This window comes from Micromesistius poutassou (genome assembly GCF_964030765.1).
Source record: "Micromesistius poutassou genome assembly, chromosome: 17".
NCBI lineage: Eukaryota > Metazoa > Chordata > Actinopteri > Gadiformes > Gadidae > Micromesistius > Micromesistius poutassou.
In genome coordinates this window covers 13,636,006-13,658,459 of record NC_140287.1, presented here as the reverse complement: position 1 = coordinate 13,658,459, position 22,454 = coordinate 13,636,006, and the positions used below count along the sequence as shown (strand labels likewise).

At 45.7% G+C, this 22,454-nt stretch overlaps 3 protein-coding genes across 5 annotated transcripts in view; 2 read left to right on the top strand and 1 right to left on the bottom strand.

Annotated features, from left to right (window-relative positions):
* dync1h1 (dynein, cytoplasmic 1, heavy chain 1) overlaps positions 1-10,887 on the top strand; it is a 39,844-nt gene extending 28,957 nt beyond the window's left edge. For both annotated transcript variants that reach the window (XM_084482380.1, XM_084482379.1), the window contains exons 54-76: positions 304-519; positions 890-1,102; positions 1,642-1,769; positions 1,900-2,053; positions 2,146-2,443; positions 2,830-3,083; positions 3,170-3,304; positions 3,584-3,678; positions 3,774-3,948; positions 4,138-4,213; positions 4,398-4,558; positions 4,803-4,914; positions 5,094-5,278; positions 5,836-5,949; positions 6,324-6,494; positions 6,623-6,840; positions 6,979-7,082; positions 8,005-8,216; positions 8,730-8,883; positions 9,116-9,258; positions 9,688-9,856; positions 10,002-10,126; positions 10,422-10,887. In XM_084482380.1, the coding sequence (XP_084338506.1) occupies positions 304-519; positions 890-1,102; positions 1,642-1,769; positions 1,900-2,053; positions 2,146-2,443; positions 2,830-3,083; positions 3,170-3,304; positions 3,584-3,678; positions 3,774-3,948; positions 4,138-4,213; positions 4,398-4,558; positions 4,803-4,914; positions 5,094-5,278; positions 5,836-5,949; positions 6,324-6,494; positions 6,623-6,840; positions 6,979-7,082; positions 8,005-8,216; positions 8,730-8,883; positions 9,116-9,258; positions 9,688-9,856; positions 10,002-10,126; positions 10,422-10,550 (3,741 nt within the window). In that variant the 3' untranslated portion in view covers positions 10,551-10,887. The remainder of the gene's footprint in view (positions 1-303; positions 520-889; positions 1,103-1,641; positions 1,770-1,899; positions 2,054-2,145; positions 2,444-2,829; positions 3,084-3,169; positions 3,305-3,583; positions 3,679-3,773; positions 3,949-4,137; positions 4,214-4,397; positions 4,559-4,802; positions 4,915-5,093; positions 5,279-5,835; positions 5,950-6,323; positions 6,495-6,622; positions 6,841-6,978; positions 7,083-8,004; positions 8,217-8,729; positions 8,884-9,115; positions 9,259-9,687; positions 9,857-10,001; positions 10,127-10,421) is intronic.
* Positions 10,888-11,927: 1,040 nt separating this feature from the next.
* On the bottom strand, positions 11,928-14,573 carry LOC311362268 (uncharacterized protein). 2 transcript variants are annotated; one of them, XM_084482096.1, is made up of 4 exons: positions 14,478-14,573; positions 13,614-13,685; positions 13,018-13,113; positions 11,928-12,821 (listed from the first exon to the last, which is right to left on the bottom strand). In XM_084482096.1, exons 2-4 carry the CDS (start codon positions 13,680-13,682, stop codon positions 12,213-12,215), a joined length of 774 nt encoding a protein of 257 aa, XP_084338222.1. In that variant the 5' UTR covers positions 13,683-13,685; positions 14,478-14,573; the 3' UTR covers positions 11,928-12,212. The 2 variants fall into 2 exon arrangements, with proteins under 2 accessions (XP_084338222.1, XP_084338223.1); XM_084482097.1 differs by having other exon boundaries at positions 13,614-13,682; positions 14,478-14,543.
* On the top strand, positions 14,376-22,092 carry wdr20a (WD repeat domain 20a; the record flags this gene model as incomplete). Its single annotated transcript, XM_084482095.1, has 4 exons — positions 14,376-14,639; positions 16,206-16,388; positions 17,638-18,990; positions 19,817-22,092. 4 exons carry the CDS (start codon positions 14,376-14,378, stop codon positions 19,868-19,870), a joined length of 1,854 nt encoding a protein of 617 aa, XP_084338221.1. The 3' UTR covers positions 19,871-22,092.
* Positions 22,093-22,454: the final 362 nt, after the last annotated feature.

Below are 22,454 nucleotides of genomic sequence, written 5' to 3'. Positions count from 1 at the left end.
ATACAAACAACTATAAATATTTTTTTTTTCTATAACCCAAGTCCCAGTTTGAGGGCTTATTATTGTGACACTATTGTGAAAGGATTGTAGAAATGTAGTACGAAGGCTGTGCACAGCCATGCTGAGCAAATATTCCAATTTCCAATGTGAACATTAGTCTCTCTTTATCTACATTTTTCTTTCAAAGAAATGCAGATGATATTGGCTTATTCGTCAAGTTGAAAGGGCTTAGTTTGGTCATCAACCCAGTTTAAAGACCCTCCACCAGCCTAGTCTCAACATACCCTGCCTCCCTCTCCCCAGCTGAACTACGCTGACATGCTGAAGCGTGTGGAGCCGCTGCGCAACGAGCTGCAGAAGCTGGAGGACTACGCCACGGACAACAAGTCCAAGGCGGAGGAGGTGGAGCAGATGATCCGCGACCTGGAGGCCAGCATCGCCCGCTACAAGGAGGAGTACGCCGTCCTCATCTCAGAGGCCCAGGCCATCAAGGCTGACCTGGCGGCAGTGGAGGCCAAGGTAACACAAACATGTCTGTCACAAGCACTGCACTCCCAGGCCACCGCCATTTGAGCAAAGGACCGGTCTAAATGGGATTGTCCCAAGCTAAATGAAGGGGATATGCTGTGACCCATGCAGTTCTGTCTAATGGGAATGCAGGCTTTGTGGAGCCTGCAGGCGACACTGGCTTATGGGTAGTAGACAAATTCAAGTTAACTTTATGCAACGTAGCTCAGAGTTTGTTTGGTGAAAGCTTAATAGCAACCCATTAGGCACATCCTGAAATTAGTCATATGGTGAAACATCACGTCAATGTGCTGTGGCCCATGAACACACAGCCATCGCTCTTGTATTCATCCTCTATTCCTCCTGTGTGTGCGTTCCCCAGGTGAACCGCAGCCACGCCCTGCTCAAGAGCCTCTCGGCAGAGCGGGACCGCTGGGAGCAGACCAGCGAGACCTTTAAGAACCAGATGTCCACCATCGCTGGGGACTGTCTGCTCTCTGCCGCCTTCATCGCCTACGCCGGATACTTTGAGCAGCAGATGAGGCAGAACCTGTTCACCACCTGGTCGCACCACCTGCAGCAGGCCAACATCCAGGTAACAGAGTCATCTATAATGTGGGCAGGGAGTTCCACTCCCAGCCGAAAGGTACTGGGTTCGATCCCAGATGTCCACAGCCCTACCTGCGCGTAGAAGCCCTAACCTTCTCCCTGCTCCTTGGCAACACGTATCTATTTTATTATTTATATAGTCCTTAATCACCATTACAGTCTCAAAGGGCTTAACAGGCCAAATATTTATGACACCCCCCTGACCCAAGCCACCAAAAGGGCAATAAAAAAACTCCCTTAATCAGCAAGGAAGAAATCTTGAGGAGGAATGCAGAGTGGGGGACTCCCTCCATCTAAATAAGCTTTGGATGAAAGTGTTTTATTTAAAAACACATCTACCTTCATCCCATTGTTACACACACACACACACACACACACACACACACACACACACACACACACACACACACACACACACACACACACACACACACACACACACACACACACACACACACACACACACACACACACACACACTCCTAAGTTGATCTAAGATGCTATCTTCATTTGCTTCATTTGTAGTTCCGTACCGACATCGCCAGGACGGAGTACCTGTCCAATGCGGACGAGAGGCTGCGCTGGCAGGCCAGCTCGCTGCCCGCCGACGACCTGTGCACGGAGAACGCCATCATGCTGAAGAGGTTCAACAGGTCAGTGAGGAGGGGGGAATATCCCCATGGTAGTGAGAGAAAACCTTTTATCAAAATGACCCTCTTAAAGGTAGCATGACCCTGGTTCTGAAGGACATGCTTTCATCTCGTTGTTTGTGTTGTTTTCCAGGTACCCACTCATCATCGATCCATCGGGCCAGGCCACCGAGTTCATCATGAACGAGTACAAGGAACGCAAGATCACCAGGACCAGCTTCCTGGACGACGCCTTCAGGAAGAACCTGGAGAGCGCCTTGCGTTTCGGAAACCCCCTGCTGGTGCAGGTAATGGCCCTGACTGGCTTGTCTTCTCCCATAGTGTTACACATGCACGGGTTCAGTCAACTCACCGTGTGTGTGTGTGTGACTCCCATCAGGACGTGGAGAGCTACGACCCCATCCTCAACCCCGTGCTCAACCGAGAGGTGCGCAGGACGGGGGGTCGCGTCCTCATCACCCTGGGCGACCAGGACATCGATCTGTCCCCCTCGTTCGTCATCTTCCTCTCCACCCGGGACCCCACGGTGGAGTTCCCGCCGGACCTGTGCTCCCGCGTGACCTTCGTCAACTTCACGGTGACGCGCAGCAGCTTGCAGAGCCAGTGCCTCAACGAGGTCCTCAAGGCCGAGAGGCCGGACGTGGATGAGAAGCGCTCCGACCTGCTCAAACTACAGGGTGAGTAGCGCCGGGAACTGACTGGCTCACTGGGGATGGGAACATGAAGGAATGGGGTTTAACAGAATGGGGTTTAGACAGTGACCGGGAAGGACAGCCAATGTTAACACCAACCGTTTTGAGACGTTTGGTTTTAATTTGGAAATTTGGTTTGTATAAATGATCAGACCCATCAACCTATTATAGACAAACAGTTGCAGAACAATTGCTATTGGACTGTTGCAAAACATTGGAGTAACTGCAAATGATTGTGTTAACAATGTTAGGATAGTTCAGAAAAGTTCCTTTAAATAAAGCTGATGATGTGAATGACAAAATAATTGCTATATATTGTATATTAACCCTATTGAATTGAAGGTTAATTAACTCTTATTTACTGTTCCCAGGTGAGTTCCAGTTGCGCTTGCGCCAGCTGGAGAAGTCCCTGCTGCAGGCCCTCAACGAGGTCAAGGGCCGCATCCTGGACGACGACACCATCATCACCACGCTGGAGAACCTGAAGAAGGAGGCGGCGGAGGTGACCCGCAAGGTGGAGGAGACGGACATCGTCATGGCCGAGGTGGAGGCGGTGTCCCAGCAGTACCTGTCGCTCTCCTCGGCGTGCAGCAGCATCTACTTCACCATGGAGGCCCTGAACCAGGTCAGATCATGCTCATAAATGATTTGTAAAAAGTCTTTAAACTATTTTCTAAACTCACCCACCATGCTATTATTTCCCGTGTCCAGATCCACTTCCTGTACCAGTACTCGCTGCACTTCTTCCTGGACACGTACCACACGGTGCTGTACGAGAACGCCAGTCTGAAGGGCATCAGCGACCACACGCACAGGCTCGACCTCATCACCAAGGACCTCTTCCAGGTAGGAACAATTCATCACACATGCTGTGTGATGAATTTCTTATTCATCACACAGCAGTTGTAAAAAGACAGGCATAATCATTTAAAAGATTGCAATTTTTGAATAGGAATGTGCAAAAAAAAATTAAAAAAAATAAACGCAAAATGTAAAACATTGAGCAGTAGTGATAAACATGGTTTACCATTTACGCTACATTATTGACGTGCATGAAACCATTTTGAGCCGAGGATTTTGAATGTAGGTGTGTTGACTTTGCTATTGTATTATCTGTGGTTGTAGGTTGTGTTCAACAGAGTGGCAAGAGGTATGCTTCACCAAGACCACATCACCTTCGCCATGTTATTGGCTAGGATCAACCTCAAGGGCATGACCACGTAAGACGACTCACACTCTCTCGATGACCCACTGTAAAACCCCAAAGTGGTTTTCCGTTTCTCAATATAACACGGGTGACCGGTTCTCTTTGCAGTGAGCGCTCCTTCGACGTGGAGTTCTTGCACTTCCTGCGCAGTAAGGAGATCGTGCTGACAGGCATGTCCCTGCCCAAGGTCAAGGGTCTGACCACGGAGCAGTGTGAGGACATGGTGCGCCTCAGCCGCACACCTGCCTTCAAAGACCTGGTGTCCAAGGTGGAGGAAGACGAGGTGAGGCTCTATGGAGTGTCTTTAGGTTTGAAGGGATGTTGAGGGTCAAACCTACCCTATATGTTGTAATGTTGCATACTACTGCACTGTAAACCCCTTTTTTTAGAAGGGCAAGATTTTTTTTCAATAATTTCATCTAAACGACAAATAATTTTATGGTGTCATTTCTTTATTTAATTTTTCCTCCAGCAATTCTTCATGTGGCTGGAGAGCAACACTCCAGAACTGTCTGTTCCCTACGTGTGGTCTGAGGAGAAGCAGTCCAGTGAGTATTTTAGGGACTTTTATTTGATTCAATATTCCAAATGCATGAAATGTAGTCAACATTTTTGATAGGGTATTTAGATCTATCCAGGAAGATAAATTATCCAGGGCCTGTCCTTGTAGCAAACGTGTCATGTTGATGTCTTTTTGTCATTCTAACCTTTGCGTCTCCACGTCCTGCTCAGCTGTGATTGGCCAGGCGGTGCACCAGCTGCTGCTGATCCAGGCGTTCCGCCCCGACCGTCTGCTCGCCATGTCCCACATCTTCGTGTGCAAGGTGCTGGGAGAGACCTTCATGAACATCATCGAGCAGCCGCTGGACCTGGGCAACATCGTGGATATGGAGGTACGTGGTGACTTCTACCATTCACGGTGAAGGTCCAACGTAGCACTTGGTCTCGGCCATGGATTGTTTTCCAGGTGTCCACGTGTGTTGGGTCATTTCAATATTATGAGACCCAAACTATATTAAAAGGCTTAATCAGAAGACTTAATTTCCCTTGTTGACCTGGCATAAATTAAATCATAAGTAATTTCTGTCACTAAAGAGTCCTTCTCAGTCTCCACCTTTTGTTGGTGTTTCTGAACAGGTGAAGCCCAACACCCCTGTGCTGATGTGCTCCGTGCCGGGCTACGACGCCAGCGGCCTGGTCCGGGATCTGGCTACCGAGGAAAACAAACACATCACCTCCATCTCTATCGGTTCGTGAGGGGGGGCAGAAAAGATATTCATATCTTAATACAAATCAATGTAGCAACATGTGTAGAAGAAGCACTATGTACGGGGTTACGCTTCAGTTTGCCACGTATGGATTCAAACCCACTATGGAGGACGACTGTAATGTTCTCAACTCCTCCCTTCCTCCTCCTCTCTCCCTCAGGTTCGGCGGAGGGCTTCAACAAGGCCGACCGGGACATCAACACGGCAGTGAAGTCCGGCCGGTGGGTGATGCTGGAGAACGTCCACCTGGCTCCCGGGTGGCTGATGCAGCTGGAGAAGAAGCTGCACTCCATGCAGCCCCACGCCAGCTTCAGGCTCTTCCTCACCATGGAGATCAACCCCAAGGTAACGCCGTCCTCCTCCATCAGGGCTTTCTGCTGGGGTGTGCATCCATTGCGCACTGTCTGCCCTTTTGACACCTGATGGATTTGCAGCCATTCCTTGGGAGAGGGGATCCCGCAGTTACTTTGCGACTTGGTTTCTTCCCGTGGTTTTGTGGAGTTTTCCTTTGCCCAAAGATAGCTCAGGGTTAGAGGGTGTCTTATGCTGTGGGTCTGTGAAGCCCTTTCGGGATGTAACTGATGAAGTGCAAACAAATGAAATTGATTTGAATCAAAGTAGAGTTGTTAGCCTTAAGTGCTAGAAGACATGGAACAGGATATGTTTTGAGGCTGGCGTGTTGAAGCCCAGCCCCAGAGATTGTGGGTTAAATTCCCGCCGGCATCTTTTACCTATAAATTCCATTGAGCAACCACTTGCCTGCTCCTTAACGTAGCATCTGTACATGCACTGTATAGCACTTTGAACAAAAGTTACATCAATTATTCATGGTTAAGCCATCAGGGTGTTCCTGTCTTACCTCGCAGGTTCTCAGTTGTGACCTTGTCTGTGTGTGTTCCCAGGTGCCAGTGAACCTGCTGCGTGCCGGCCGTATCTTCGTGTTCGAGCCCCCTCCTGGTGTGAAGGCCAACATGCTCCGCACCTTCAGCAGCATCCCGGTGGCCCGCATGTGCAAGGTGAGCGCCCCTGACTGACTGCACCACACAACACTCACATGAATCCATTACCCTCCTAGTAATAAACAGGTAGATTTTCAGAAGTGGATGAGAGTACAAAAGGGGGGGGGGGGGAGAAGAAAGGCATTGTTTTTTTGCTGCTATTTCCGATGCCATGAAGTGAAAAGGGGGTTGGCTTAAAATGTAGTTTTAACAACTTGCAGTGTCTTTTTACAATCCATCTTCTGGAAGGTGGTCCCCTTACTCTTTTGGGGCTTAGTAGATTTTCCTTTTTTTTGTTGCCATTTCTAGTCATGTATAGCTCAAATCTAAAACAATGTTTTGCAAACTTTTAAATAATGAAATAAAATTCCTTGTTCCTCCTATTCTGTTAGTCTCCCAATGAGCGTGCGCGACTCTACTTCCTGCTGGCCTGGTTCCACGCCGTCATCCAGGAGCGCCTGCGCTACGCCCCGCTGGGCTGGTCCAAGAAGTACGAGTTCGGGGAGTCTGACCTGCGCTCTGCCTGTGACACGGTGGACACCTGGCTGGACGACACCGCCAAGGTCCGAGGGAACACTTTTCCACACCTTAAACACAATGTTCTTATTTTCTTCACCTATTTATACTTTAAATGTATACTTTATTCAGTAAATATTACAAAGTCTAAAAAAAAAATTCTATACACACTCAGGGTCGTCAGAACATCTCCCCAGAAAAGATTCCCTGGGCGGCCCTGAAGACCCTGATGGCTCAGTCCATCTACGGGGGCCGCATCGACAATGAGTTTGACCAGCGGCTGCTCAACACCTTCCTGGACCGCATCTTCACCACCCGCAGCTTCGACAGCGAGTTCAAGCTGGCGCTGAAGGTGGACGGACACAAGGACATCAAGATGCCCGAGGGCATCAGGTCAGTGGTTTCTTTGTTTTAGGCAGAAGTGAGATTTAAAAAAAAAAAAAAGCAATTTTTAAGAATACTTTCAATGTAAGATGGGATGTGTTCCTGATTTGTGTGTCATGTGTTTTTTTTGTTTTTTGTTTTATTCAGGCGTGAGGAATTCATGCACTGGGTGGAGCTGCTCCCGGACACCCAGACTCCAGCTTGGCTGGGGTTGCCTAGCAACGCCGAGAAGCTCCTGCTGACCACTCAGGGTACATCTCGCCCGTCGCCCTCCACCGCTCCTTCCTTCATTCATTTATTCATACTCAAATGTCTTTTTTCCTATAACTTGACAGGGAAACTTCTGCTGCCTCAACATTTTATTATAATTCATGTTATCATGGTCAATGCCTCGACTAATATTTATTTAACAGGGAGTGGACACAGTGGAATGGTCTTGCCTGTATATTTTTCAGTTGTTGTCCCAAATCACCCTCCTCCCCTACCACTCCTATAACGTTTCCATCCGTAGCGTAAACTAAAGTTTGGAAGTCTCCTGCCCAAGACAAGACGGTCACCTCATCCTCCAGCAGCTGTATTATCCATCCATCATGTCGCTACTCTCCAGAAATGCTACATCTCATACCACCCCGACCCACACACCCTGCTGTTAAACCCCCTCTCCTGACCACTGTGATGTCCACCACACTATCCCAGAGTCTAGTTTACCCCTACCCTCCCGCCCTCCTTTTCTCCCTCCTCCAGTATATGCTATTCCTTCATCAATGTCTGCCAAAGTCCCTTTCTGTTCCAGGAAACAAAACTTTACACATCTTCTCTTGGATATCTGCATGCTCCTTGGTGTTGAATGTTCAATCTGATGTTTGTGTTTTGTACTGTTGGCGTCGTGTTTTGGCCTGAAGCCCTCCCGGCCTCTACTCCTACTTAAGGAAAATGTCAACCTTTTTGATTTTCAATAACAAATGCTTACAGTAATAATCTGTTATTCGACATCCCATATTAACACAATCCTGAGGCCCAACTATCTGTTCCATGGTACATTGTTAATATCTTCTTTACCCTCACCCTCCCTCTATCCACCTTCCGCCACGGTCTGATCTCCTGTCCCACCCACTCCCCTCACCTCATGGTCCTCTCCCTCCCTTCGCTGGCTCCTTCCGCTGCACGGCGCAGGCATCGACATGATGAGCAAGATGCTGAAAATGCAGATGTTGGAGGATGAGGATGACCTCGCATACGAAACGACTGAGATAAAGCAGCGCACCGCGTCCACGTCGGACAACCAGCCCGCCTGGATGAGGACCATCCACACCACCGCCTTCAACTGGCTGCAGCTCATCCCCCAGATGGTCAACCCCCTGAAACGCACGGTGGAGAACATCAAGGTAAAGGCGGATGGGGGCAGGTTAGAGCTGGTTAGGGGGGGAGGATAGGATCCAGAGTGGAGTCTCGCTCTCACTAGGTATGATCGGCACAACTTCACCCGGTAATAACTTTTCTTCAAAGTCGCCCTGTTATGATCCGTTATCACAAGGAAATTGTGCTACTGGTATGCAAGTCGAGGTGGTCCTTGCTCGTTCTTCCTTGCTCCCTCTCTCAACAAGTACAACCAGAAGATCAAAGTCTTCCGCTTTCTCCAGCTTCTGTTGAGCTCTCGTGCGTCACAATATCATGAGTTGATATGTAAACATGATCATCTTGTCATGAAGCATCACAAAGTAAAAAAACGTTTATCACTCAGACAAAATCGATTTTAAGAGACTAGAAACTAAAATCCATGGGTTGATTTGCGCTGCAAAACAGTTTTCAACTCATGTTGAACAGAACAAGATAGCTGCAATGGTAAAAAGTTCCCTTGTGCACTTTGACATTCCTCTCTGATGGTTTCTTTCCTACAGGATCCGCTGTTCCGCTTCTTTGAGCGCGAGGTGAAGATGGGCGGCAAGATGCTGCAGGAGATCCGTCAGGACCTGACTGACGTGGTGCAGGTGTGCGAGGGCAAGAAGAAGCAGACCAACGACCTGCGCACGCTCATCAATGACCTGGTGAAAGGTAAACCTATCATTTAAATGACACCCTCTGTAATGCAGTGTTGATTACTGTTACCACTATTCCGGTTGTTTTTCACAAGGCTTTTATTCAGAATTATTTGGCTAGAGTGCTAAACTCATGATTTTGAATCGACTTCCTGCTTAGCACACCAGATGTTAGCATAACTGCCAACAGCCTAATGCTTACGTTTCCTGCTGAATTTTCCCTTGAGCTCTGGTGTATCTTCTTGCAGGTATTCTGCCGCGCAACTGGTGCCGCTACACGGTCCCGGCCTCCATGACGGTCATCCAGTGGGTGGCCGATTTCAGCGAGAGGATCAAGCAGCTGCAGCAGATCTCCCAGGCAGCGGCCAGTGGCGGGGCCAAGGAGCTGAAGGTAAACCAAACTGTTCCCAGGGGCTAACCCTAGTTTACCGCCAGATGTGATGACCTACCAGTGGGTACAGTCCACTGGGTAGGCTGGTAGGTTTGTCATCAGTTCTTAAAGGTGACATATTATACCACCAGGTGTGTGTGATTAGCCGTTACAAGCCGTTTTGAAAATCTGCCTCTTCTGACATCACAAGTGGGTGTGTCCACCTAGATGTATGACGGATAGATGAGCAATGTTTGCTACAGTCCACTGGATAGGCTGGTAGACTGATCTATCACACCTGGTGGTATAATATGGGATCTTTAAACCTCTTAACGGCCTACTTTTAAAAACAAATAGTTTTTAAAAGTTGTTATGTTTTTATACATTTACAGTTTCCGCTTTGGAAATAAATAAATATAAATAAAAAATCTCAAACTCGCCCCCATCCAGAATGTCAACGTGTGCCTCGGAGGCCTGTTTGTGCCGGAGGCCTACATCACGGCCACCCGCCAGTACGTGGCCCAGGCCAACAGCTGGTCTCTGGAGGAGCTCTGTCTGGAGGTCAACGTCACCAACGCCCAGGGCGCCGTGCTGGACGCCTGCAGCTTTGGCATCAAAGGTCAGAGAACACGTGCATACAGAGTATTGGCAAAGTCCCCCACTCTGAATGAATCCCGGGACAAATTATGAGTCCATAGTGATCATGGTGTTTTCTGGAAGCCACTCCTAACTGGGTTTTGTTTTTCAATGGGTTTCTCTTGCAGGTCTGAAACTGCAGGGGGCCACCTGTGCCAACAACAAGCTGTCTCTGTCCAACACCATCTCCACCGAGCTGCCCCTCACTCAGCTGCGCTGGAACAAACAGGGCAACGAGGAGAAGAGACCCATGGTAGGACAAACATTCCTATTCTATTTGGTCATTTAGCCACTTGGTTTTTATGTTGTCATGTCGTTTGATGAGCAGGTAAGGTTTAGGCATGTTGCTCAGGGTAGACTGCAATCATTATGACCCAATCCAGAACCTTTCAGCTGGGAGTAAAACACCAAGCTGACCAATAGACAACCCACAACACAAGCTTATACCATACCATATTCAAACCTTCGGATATCAAACATGATATCAATATGTTGGGGCTTTAAGTGTGGGCATCAACTGAGATCTTCCTCTTCTGTTTCCTGTCCAGGTGACCCTGCCGGTGTACCTGAACTTCACCAGGGCAGACCTCATCTTCACCGTGGACTTTGACATCGCCACCAAGGAGGACCCGCACAACTTCTACGAGCGCGGTGTGGCTGTCCTGTGCACCGAGTAGAGCTCATGAAGACTGAAACTCTTAACTGTTTAACTCGCATATTAATCTCTTCTAAACACTTAGTATACATGTCCTGTTAAGATATACACAAGTAGCAGCCTATAGTGTGATTTCCAATAGAAACGGCAAGTCTGAAGTTTAATGTGAAGCAGTAATCAACATAATATCCACTAACGCAATTTATGAAAAGTAATTTTTGAGGGTCGGAGGAAGTGAGTAGTCAGTTGGGTACTAACAAAGTAGAGGAAGTAGAGAAAGAAATGCAATGTCTTTTTAAGGAGGAACCTGAAATGTTTTTAAGTGATCAAAGTTGGAATAAAATGAACTGCTACATTGATGTCAGTCTCTTGATTGCTCTTTTGCATTAGCTTTGTTAAGCCCTATTTGAAGGAGGGCTATCTGGTTATTATAGGGAAACATTGAACTTAAAAAATGTTTTAAGTTCAAACCTCCAGCCAATGTTGGATCACACCAACCAGCCAATTTTTTTTCCATTATATACCTCTAACTATTTACAAAAATAAATGTGAAACAACATTGAGCTGTCTTCAAACTACATCTGACCAATAGACCAGTAGATTGTTAAAACTGGCTTGTAGTTGAACAAACCCAAGTCTGTTTGTGATGACAAATGAGGCGAGTAATCAGGCCTTGTGTGTTGGTGATGAGGCTCCCATGCAGTTATTTCTCCCCACAAATGCAGATTGATTGGATTGAAAGGAATCAAAGCACCTTTGCTCTCCAACCTCTTCCGATTGGAATGAGAAGAAGACAATATCTTAATTTTGCAGGCAGCTTTTCCAGATACCATGGACTACAATATGTTGATACTCTGGCAAAACTGTCCCCTCAAATACAGTGAAGACCATTAGCTCATGACTTCACAGCAGGCATGCAAACTGGTTTGGGGTGAAAAAGGTGAGTGATGCGTGAGCCAAGGAAAACACAGACCCACTAGGGGGTTCCAGGGTTATACTCCGGGGAGTTAAAAAAAAATTTTAAAATTTTTTTATTTAGTATTTTTTTATATAATTTTTTTTATTTATTTTTTAAATAATTAAAAAATATATATATATTATATATATATTAATTTGCTTATTTGCTTACTTATGGGGAATTGGAGGATATCATGGGTTTGGCTTTGGAACCACGAAGTTCAAGGTAAAAAGAATCCAGGAGTCCACTTGCTGTGACAAAATAATATATATTTCACATTAATTCAACTTTTAACCTTTTAAAGTGCATAATGTTTAATACCTTTTAAAAGTGCTCCCCGTTGAACTGCCATCAAAATTAGAATAGTCTTTTCCAAACTGGCAAATCAGACTAATGCATTCATTAGAAAAAGTGTGGTTTGTGCAATAAACTCATAAATAACTGAAGTGGCTGGGGTCCAATGTGTCATCTGGTGAGGTAATCATGTCTAACGCAACACTTTGAAGGACTAAGTTACCTCGTTACAAATTGCAATGGCAAAAGGTCAAACAAGGTAGTAGGCATTTTACCTGTTTTTGAATCATTGGGGCACTGAATTACTACAGGCAAGATGCAAAAATCGGTCTCACGTGCAATCCAAACTAGTTTACTTCAGGAGGCATACAAAAAACAAATACATTACAATGTTAACGAGTGTCTTCAAAACATCTCGGCAGCACAATCCCCTTACCCTGGCGCTTCCTTCATGCTGACAACACACTGCTTCTTCCTCTGCCCTGACTCTACAACCTCCATCCCGTGAGGCCCCATCATCTTCCTTTTGTACAAGCAGCAGCCATAGCCACTGGGCCCCGGGAAGAGGCTCTCCCCCACTGCCACCGCAGTGTGAGGTGGGGACCTCACAGAGGGTGGCGGTGTTGGGGATCTGATCGTGCTGTGCAACCCTGAGTCCTCAAACCAGTCATCCTCTCTCTCAGGGCAGCTGTGCCCGGACCCCGTCTTCTCCAGAAGATCCCGGCAGCCGCTTCGGTCGCTCACCGAGGACCAGGGAGAAACCCACAGCTCGGACGAGCTGCCATCCGAGTCCATCTGGATGTCCGCTGGCTGCTGGAGCAGCGGTGGGGGCCCTGGGGTGGTGGTGGAGGGCGGTCTCGGCTCACGCTTAGTCACCTCCACGGGGGCCGACGCCGGGGGCTGGAGGGGTACGAATCGTCTGCTCCGGCACAGGAAGTGGCTGCAGACGCATCCGTGCTGCCTGGGTCTCCTGCCCAGGAGCCCTGCGGTGTGGTGGGACTCATCAGAGTCCTCCGAGCTCCCATCGTAGGGGTCCAAGAACTTCAATCATCACATAGAGAGGGGGTTGTAGGGTGAGGGGGGTGCTTATGGAGCAGAATGGGTTAAAGGGCTCATGTCATGCCACCAGGTGTGGATGTGATTAGCTTCCCTGTGCCAAAAGGCTTGTACCAGCTAATCACACCCACACCTGGTGGCATGACATGAGCCCTTTAATAATATTAGGTAGAACGCTCACCCGGCAGTAACAGGGAAGCCGTCCACCGGCCTTGTGGGACAATGATGATATTTTCTTTGGAAGAGTTATTTTCTCCTGCCTGCTAGTCACCAAGGCCTGGTAATGATGGTCATTCAAAAGAGATTATGCAAACACTGGGACGACACTGTGTTTTGGATTGGGACCTCTTGATGAGCAGCTAACGTACCTATAGCTGAAGAGCCTTAGGCAGCTGTGTCGAGGCTACATATACCATCCACATACTAACTAAAGTAAACAGTGTTTACTTTACTGTAGTCTACTTTGTTTAATCTAAATGTTTATCTGCTTTGTAAGTCTGTACTCCTCCTGACCACTGGTCATGTCATGAAATATAAAAAATCTCCTGCATGAAATATAATAGTGCTTTATTGTATCATTTTCAATATCGTACCAAATAAATGTTGATGTTAACATCTTGAATAGTGTCAGTAGATTCACGTCAAGGCAATTTAAAAAATATTGTATGTTAAAAACTTTAAGTTCACTTATTCTGTAGACTCAGTAAGCCTATGTACAATAACCATACATATCATAATGAGAGTGTGAAAAGAGATTGTGTCTGGGTTACATAATACCATTGTGCTGGTATCTGATGACCTTGGACTGATGTCTGACTCATCTGTGCTGGACTCCACTTTACACATCTCCTGGTGGAAAACATACATGGGTAGAAAGTAACTAAGCACTACAAATAGGAGCTACTTTTAATCAGTATACAACACATACATGATATTATTATTCCACAAAATGCATCTGATACATCTTGTCTTTCTTGACAATTTTAATCAGATGATTATTTACACACTACCCTTGTGTGTGTGGTCTTACCATGTATTTGAAAGCAAGCTTCTCCACACTGTTAGGACGGCCATCACTGTTAACTGAATGAAAACGTTCTACTTATGAAGAAAAATATGGTTACATTAAATAATGGATAATGTTAATGTGGAAATTTGAAGAAAGATTTTACCAGGTCGCAAGTGACCTTTCTTCCTAGGTGGCATATTGCTGAACAAGTCTAAAACTTTTTTTTAACGAAATGGCGTTGTGATGATAGCGGTGTAAGATGTATTCCTCAATCTTAATTGCAGTTTTACTGGTGCATTCGATCACGGACTGTGCACCAACATGTGTATTACCAGCAATATATATGCCGCCACTAACTTTAGATTCCTCAACGTTGTGTAAAGTGCTGCGATGGCACGACAGGAATGATACAAATTATCAATCATGCACTCAGGTCCACATGCACACCGGCTGGGGGGAGGAGGGGGATGGGGGGGTCAGAGAGTTCACGCTCCATGCGTAAGATCCGGGCTCGAGGAAAAAAAGGATGAATGTTAATTTCAAAGATGGCGGCGGAGGGAGGAGGGAAGGAAATGAACGAAATTAAAACTCAATTCACCACTCGGGAAGGTGTCTACAAACTCCTCACTCACTCCGAATACAGCCGTCCCAACCGGGTGCCTTTCAACTCGCAGGGCTCCAACCCCGTCAAGGTCTCCTTCGTCAACGTCAACGACCAGTCCGGCAACGGCGACCGGATCTGTTTCAATGTGGGCCGCGAACTCTACTTCTACATCTACAAAGGCGTCCGAAAGGTAGCGCCGCTAACTTCACTTATTCCACCTAATGTCATCAACACGTACTCCTCTGGTCCGTTGTCTGGGGTTTGAGCCGAAGTGTTGTTGAATACCGGGGCGGTGTGTGCGTAGCGTGAAGTTTGGCAGGTGTCTGACTTTGAGACCGATGGACTGGCAGTTTGGCTTGGAGCTAGGCGCTAGCCGTCCGGTGGCTAATGATTCGAGCTAACTAGCTTGCCACACAGTTATTTCGAGGCTTTGGTCAAAAATACTCCCAACTTATGTTGGGTTCTGGCCGTAATATGAGCTTGCGTCTTAAACTATGTGTTGGATTTAATTCGATTCCTTGTGGTTGAAGTTGTTGATCGTTATAAGAGTAGGATTTTAGTGTGACACGGTGCTACTCGCATAACACCTGTCGACGCCCTTTGATTGACAGGTGTCGAAATGACAATGTGTCAGAATCTGTGACATGCCAGTCACTCGTCATAGTTTCTTTAACTGGATAACTTTTTGTGCGAACTGTTGCTGTAATCTATGAAGCATTTTAAACAAGATATACACAGAAGTTTCAGGATAACTTTCCTGGAAGGATGACCTGGCCTAGCTGACAGCTAACGGTAGCTTGTACTCGTATTGACAGGCGAATGCGTCCGAGTTATTATGTAGTGCTGCATTTACTAGAATCGGCTGGCTCTAAGTAACTTGCTCAAAGTGAGAATTCGTTATCTATCGTTGCATTCGATTACTCTTGCTCGTTTTAATTGTGTAACTAGCGATGTAGAAAGTGGCTTTAGGAAACGTTAATTGTGTGATGCTAGGAGAAGCCGGAAGTGTTTTGCTTGCTGTGCTGATGTGGTTGGTGATCATGGGAATGAACCGGGTGGCACCTAGAATGTGGTGTAGACAGTTCTTCTGTTTAATAAAGAGTACCCTGGCATAGGTTGATGAGGTATGTCAGGATGAGGTCTTGGCTACAATAGCATACAGATGGCCTGTCCCTTGTTTTACATATTATAATATATCCATTCACAACTTGGTAAATACATGGCAAGTCCTGCACTCTTGAACCGCGTTATTATTGCATATCAGATAATTGTCTGGACAGGTATTTCTCATTATTGGAAATACTGTATATTAAATAGTTATTGTTTAAAATAGTTATTATAATTTTTCTCTCCCGGTCTTGGAAAAATCTATTGTTAATTAATAAGTTTGGTATACTTTTGTCTGGTTTTCTTTATGGCCTACTTGTTATTGTATGATGCAGCACAATGCTGTTCTCTCTTTACAAAAAGCTTTATGACACATGGTGAGAGACCTTGTCAAATTAAAGTGAGCTATTCTTTGCACACAATGTCACTAAAGTATGGCAGGGTCATATAGTGTGTTTATATTGCGTTGTTAAGCTCACCCTAATGAGCATTGTTTGCTTTCATGCATGATTTAACTGGGATTTTTTTTTTTGTCTATGTAATCTCACTTCAGTGATTTTTGCCTGTAATCAAATGCTTCATTGATGCCCTCCTTCTTTCTGGCAACTCCCTGTGTTGGCCTGAGTTTGTGCTCCTTCTTTTTTAATAGGCTGCTGACCTGAGCAAACCCATAGACAAGCGCATCTACAAGGGAACGCAGCCAACCTGTCACGACTTCAACCATCTAACTGCAACAGCGGAGAGTGTATCATTACTGGTGGGGTTCTCGGCTGGACAGGTGCAGCTGATAGACCCCATCAAGAAGGAAACCAGCAAACTCTTTAACGAGGAAGTACGACTCAGATTCCCTACTGATGTTTCAATAACTGTAGTACAGCATTGCAGCTATTGATGGGAGGTTTTCCCATTGACCATTTGCTATTTAGCTAATGGACAATCTTTTGTCTGCATGAGATGCTATTCGTGTTCTGATATTTTTTTTGTTGGGTAAATGATTGTCAACATTAATTGTATTAACTAGGGGTGGAACGGTTCACAAATTCACGGTTCGGTTCATATCACGCTTCTGGGGTCACTGTTGGATCCACTCTTGTTCCGTGTCTGACTCGGCCCTCTCACACTAGACAGTGTACAGGGTCTTTAGGGCTTGTTTTGTGTTTAATATAATGAGTGGTAATTGCGCTGCGATGCGTGCCAAGGTTTTGAGCAGTGCTGGAACAGCTTTATGGCGCCGCCGGTGTTCGAGGTCTCATTGGAAACACGACTCACGTACGTTCAAATGAAGACACTCTGCTTTGGATCTCTGGGGGTACTTTAAATTATCAAAAACCAGAAAGGTGGTTTGTACCTTGCAAAGTTTAAATTAAATTGCACCGCAGCACTATCGCTAATCGAGAACGATAGTGAAAAATTCACTTTTGTAGATGATGGAAAGCCAGATAAGGCCTATATTACCTTAGCAGCCTGTTATCATTGGTATGCGCAGTGCTTCTTGATACAGGAGGAGCGTGAACAGTTGGTTTGGGAGAAAAAAGTTGTGGAAGAGCTAGTTGGAAAAGAAAAGGACCACCTATGCGATCATATTTGTTTTACATTGAAGTGTATTTTATGTGAGTGATTATTTTAAAATGAATATAAACCGATGGATGATACATTGGTGTCACCGAATGAAACGATTAGCAGAAAATGTTAGTTTTGAGCCCTGCTGGGACAGCAACTCCACATCATTCAAGACTGAGAAGTTTCACAGGGTACTGTAATTACGGCGCAAAACTTCTTCTACTTGAACCTTTCCATCCCTGGTATTTACCGCCAATTTGGCTCCTACTATAGAATACAAGTCAATCCCAGATAACTAGTAGCTCATAGTTATGTAAATAGCTCCATATTATCTTATGTGCTAATACTGCTTTCATAAACACTGCAAAATCTAGCATTTGTGGAAAGGTTTAAAACTATTATTAATATTAATTTTTTATTCATCAGTCTCCTGTCTATACTTGACTATGTCTTACTTATTTTTTCCTCCCACACACCTCATCCACCACCACCATCCTCCTCCTCTCCACGTCTCCCTTCAGAGACTCATAGACAAGTCCAGGGTGACGTGTGTGAAATGGGTGCCGGGCTCCGAGAGCCTCTTCCTGGTCTCTCACGCCAGCGGGAGCATGTACCTGTACAACGTGGAGCACACGTGTGGCACCACGGCGCCCCACTACCAGCTCCTCAAACAGGGGGAGAACTACTCTGTCCACACGTGTAAGAGTAAGTCCACGCGCAACCCGCTCCTCAAATGGACCGTGGGCGAAGGCGCGCTCAACGAGTTTGCCTTCTCCCCGGACGGGAAGTTCCTGGCCTGCGTGAGCCAAGACGGCTTCCTGCGGGTGTTCAACTTTGACGCCGTGGAGCTGCACGGCACCATGAAGAGCTATTTCGGTGGCCTGCTCTGCGTGTGCTGGAGCCCCGACGGCAAGTACATAGTGGCCGGCGGCGAGGACGACCTAGTGACTGTGTGGTCATTCCTCGACTGCCGGGTCATCGCCCGGGGTCACGGACACAAGTCGTGGGTGAGCGTGGTGGCCTTCGACCACTACACCACCAGTGTGGAGGAAAGCGACCCCATGGAGTTCAGCGGCAGCGACGAGGACTTCCAGGACCAGATGATCCACTTCGGCCGAGACCGGGCCAACAGCACGCAGTCGCGGCTCTCCAAGCGCAACTCGACGGACAGCCGGCCCGTGAGCGTGACGTACCGCTTCGGCTCGGTCGGCCAGGACACCCAGCTGTGCCTCTGGGACCTCACGGAGGACATCCTCTTCCCCCACCTCCCCCTCTCGCGGACACGGACACACACTAACGTCATGAACGCCACCATCCCCCCCCTGGGGTCGACCGTCGTGACCAACACTCCTAGCAACACTACTAACGGAAACAACAGCGGTGCGAGCACGCCGGGCCTCAACTCTGCGACGTTGCCGCGCTCGAACAGCCTGCCCCATTCCGCGGGCGGCCCCACCACCACCACCCCCTCCACCGCCACGGCCAACAGCACTAACAAGGCCGGCACCGGGGGCCTCACCAGCGGCATCTTGGACAGTGCGATCGCCACTGGTGTGAGCAAATTTGCCACGCTGTCGCTGCACGACCGCAAGGAGCGGCCCCACGAGAAGGACCACAAACGCAACCACAGCATGGGCCACATCAGCAGCAAGAGCAGCGACAAGCTCAACCTGCTGACCAAGAGCAAAGCGGACCCTGCAAAGACTCTGGGCACCCTGCTGTGTCCACGCATGGAGGAGGTGCCCCTTCTGGAGCCCCTCATCTGTAAAAAGATAGCTCACGAGAGACTGACTGTACTCATATTTTTAGAGGACTGTTTAGTGACAGCTTGTCAGGAGGGATTTATTTGCACATGGGCAAGGCCAGGCAAAGTGGTAAGTTCTTTTTAATGTCGCGAAAATGTATGGGAGTCCAATGGGGGGGAAAGAGTCACCAAATGATCAAATTATCATTTGATCATTTGCTAGAATTTAACTTGGCCCTAAATGTATTCATAAACCATCTTCTAATTCAAATATTTAGAGTAGTTAAATGGCCATTCATGCTTAAAAATCACTTCACAGTTCACTTTTACTGATGAGGAAGACTTCCAATGTAGACACTCAATGAGACATACAGGGGCCAGGGGATGTTTGGTTTAAGGAAATATCTCTTACGGCATAGCAGCGAAGTAAAAAAAAGTGTGTGTGTGTGTGTGTGTGTGTGTGTGTGTGTGTGTGTGTGTGTGTGTGTGTGTGTGTGTGTGTGTGTGTGTGTGTGTGTGTGTGTGTGTGTGTGTGTGTGTGTGTGTGTGTGTGTGTGTGTGTGTGTGTGTGTGTGTGTGTGTGTGTGTGTGTGTGTGTGTGTGTGTGTGTGTGTGTGTGTTCGTTCGTTCTCGCATGCACTTGTATGCTTGGCATATTTCTATATTTGAGAGGATTGGTGAACGGGCCACTAAATTGGTCAATCATTTCACTATTGACCCATTTCCAAAGATCCTGTCAATCTATTTGATAATAATTAACCAAAATATTCCAATTGTCAAACGACCTCATTCAAGCAGTCCTCTCAAAGACCTCGCAGGCCTTGCTTCCACCCTTCTCTCACTGAATACAGGACACAGCAATCGGGGATAACTTCTTAATGACTCAGTTGTTTGCTTGATTTTTCTTTGCTTTGTGAACTCTCCCAATGCAACTCTCCTTGTTTTCCTTTTTCCAGGGCTTATTGTCATCCCAAAACCAAGCCAGCTCTCCCAGTGGAACAGTAGTATAGCCACAATATTTCTGCTGCTAAACCAACCCTGCAACCCTGAGTCTGATGCTGCTCTTCACCCCGCAAGCATTGCAAGTTTTCTTTTCTTTCCACCCCCCTTCCCTCCTCTTCCTCTTCCTCATCGCCCGCCTGCCTTCTTCCTGGTTACATTAATTGCTTTTTATATTTCTGTTGATCACTTATTGACCTAGAGGATTGAGAAGACAGAAACAAAATAGGGGTGTGGTGCAATGTGGGATTATTGTGCTCATGTATCCTCGCTGGGGTTTTAAAATGTTTTTGAATTCCTATATATTTTCTTCAACTTCAGAAATCTTTATTTACACCCTCTCACTACCCAAAGTGTGACTAGATCAGACAGCAAGAGGCTTGCTATTAAAATAAGTTTGTTCATTGTTTAGTCTCTGAGGCTTTATATGTATAGAGATATTGATAGATATATAGCTATATCGATGGATATATAGCTATGTCTATCTATAGATATATATAATGAGGGAGAGAGATGGGTGAATTTACCTTTTTTATAACCAACCGGCATATTTTAGAATTTGCATTAATTCAAATTCAAACACCACTTTTTGTCTCGGTAGAAAATCCCTACAAACGACTTTGCACTGATTTTGTTATTTTCTTTGTTTTTATAACTACTATAAAGGAACAAGCAAGATGGTTGAGAACTGCCTTGCTGCACTCGGCTTAAGACACCCTCAGTCATGAAACCTGAAACTATAAGCTGGATGCTGCAATCGTCTTTTAAAGGAAAGAAAAAAAGTTTGCACTTAAAATTAGTTTAGAAAAAGATGGCTTTACATTTTTGAGCGTGCTCATACTCACACATGGCTAATACAGTAGGTGAGAACAATTATGAAACTTTATCTATTGAAACATTTATATTAATATTTCAGATTCCAATCTGCTCTGTATCATAATGTGTATATTGTAATTCAGTGAACTGATGGGGGCCTAAGCAAAAGACCATTACTCCAGTGAAGTTTTGTCATTGATAGTTATATTTCTAAAGCCTAAAGTATACATATTAATAATATTAAAATAATCTTGAATACACAGGTTTCTGTTTTTTTATTTTGAAGTCCACTTGCATGTAGGTTTTCTAAATTACTTATTTTAAATTCCCCATGGTGGTAAAGGGAAGGCCCACACTATCCAGATGGCACCGTCACGGATGAAAGTCTTCCAGGGTTTCAAGATGTTGTCGGTTTAAAACTGCTTTTTAGAAAAGTATTTTGAGGTTTGTAAACCTTTCATTTTGCTCGCCACAAATAAAAACAGACTCATGATGTGGTGAAGGGTTTTATTATATACTATCAGAGAAAGAAGACAACCATCAGGGCGTGTCCAACTGTTTCGTTTACTTTATTTATGGTGAAATCAATTACCAATTACTGCCAAGATGAGTCAAATTACCTTATACATTAACTAGAAGACAAAGATCTAATACATTTTTGTTTAATGTGGAAAATATTTTACACGTAACAATTTATTCTTCATTAAAAAAAACATATTTTTCTCGTTTGTTCTCAACAATGTTCCTTTGTGTCGAGACATATTACTTGAAACTTTATTTTGTTACGCAGCAGGCAAATGGAGGCCTCGACCAAATGAGACCTGACACATTTTCATTCTAAATGTCAAAAACATTTAGTTTAGATATGTCATGCTATCGCAATCGGTGTGGAGCAATGCAATTGTTTTGCTAAAATGCATCGAGTATTTTCTTCCAAATGGGTACAAATGTTTGCTCATCAGAAGTAGCCTACTACACGTTAAGGTATTCTTATTGTGTGGATTCACTGTGCTAATCATTTTGATAAGTGATGTTTAACTTACGAACCAAACCCTGCATATATGTGTCCACATAGCATTTTTTTAGCACACCTTTTTCAATTATTTCGTATATGAGGAGATGGTTAGCGGCCGCTTTGGCCTTAAGGCCATTAAGACAATATGCTGCACCTGGTGTCTTAGCACTGCGCCTTTTTTGTTCCCCCACGTCAAAATATGTGAACTTTTCAGAAAGGCGCTGGTGTCGTCACTGCCACTCCTTTTCAGGCAACCAATCCTATATTAGATAGCGCGGGACTTTCTTGCCGTGTTCCTCTATCCAGAGCTTTATACTGTATGTCTGACAGACATTATAACATGTAACATATAACAGATTCTCCTTGCTCAGGGACATCACCATTATTAAGCGCCTCCATTAAAAGTATGACTGAATGCGTCATCTGGTTGGTGCTTATTGTGAAATAACAATGTTAAACAAATAGATACAAATATAGATAATAAAAAGGAAACTATGCAAAGCTGGTTTATAATACAACGGCGGCTAGGGCGGTTTTCATACACGCAAGCGCTTCATCCCAGCGCCCTGAAAGCGCTTTCCTGCCCGAAAAAAAAATGCCATTTGGACATGGGCTCATTCAACATAGAATTGGGAAACAATTTTTTCTTGTTTATATTGTCTGAATTGGAACTTTGAATCAATATTATTACCGTGGGGTACATGGTTCAAAACCTCAGTAAAAACAAATCAGAAGTTTGATTTTATTAGGCATTCACAGTATCT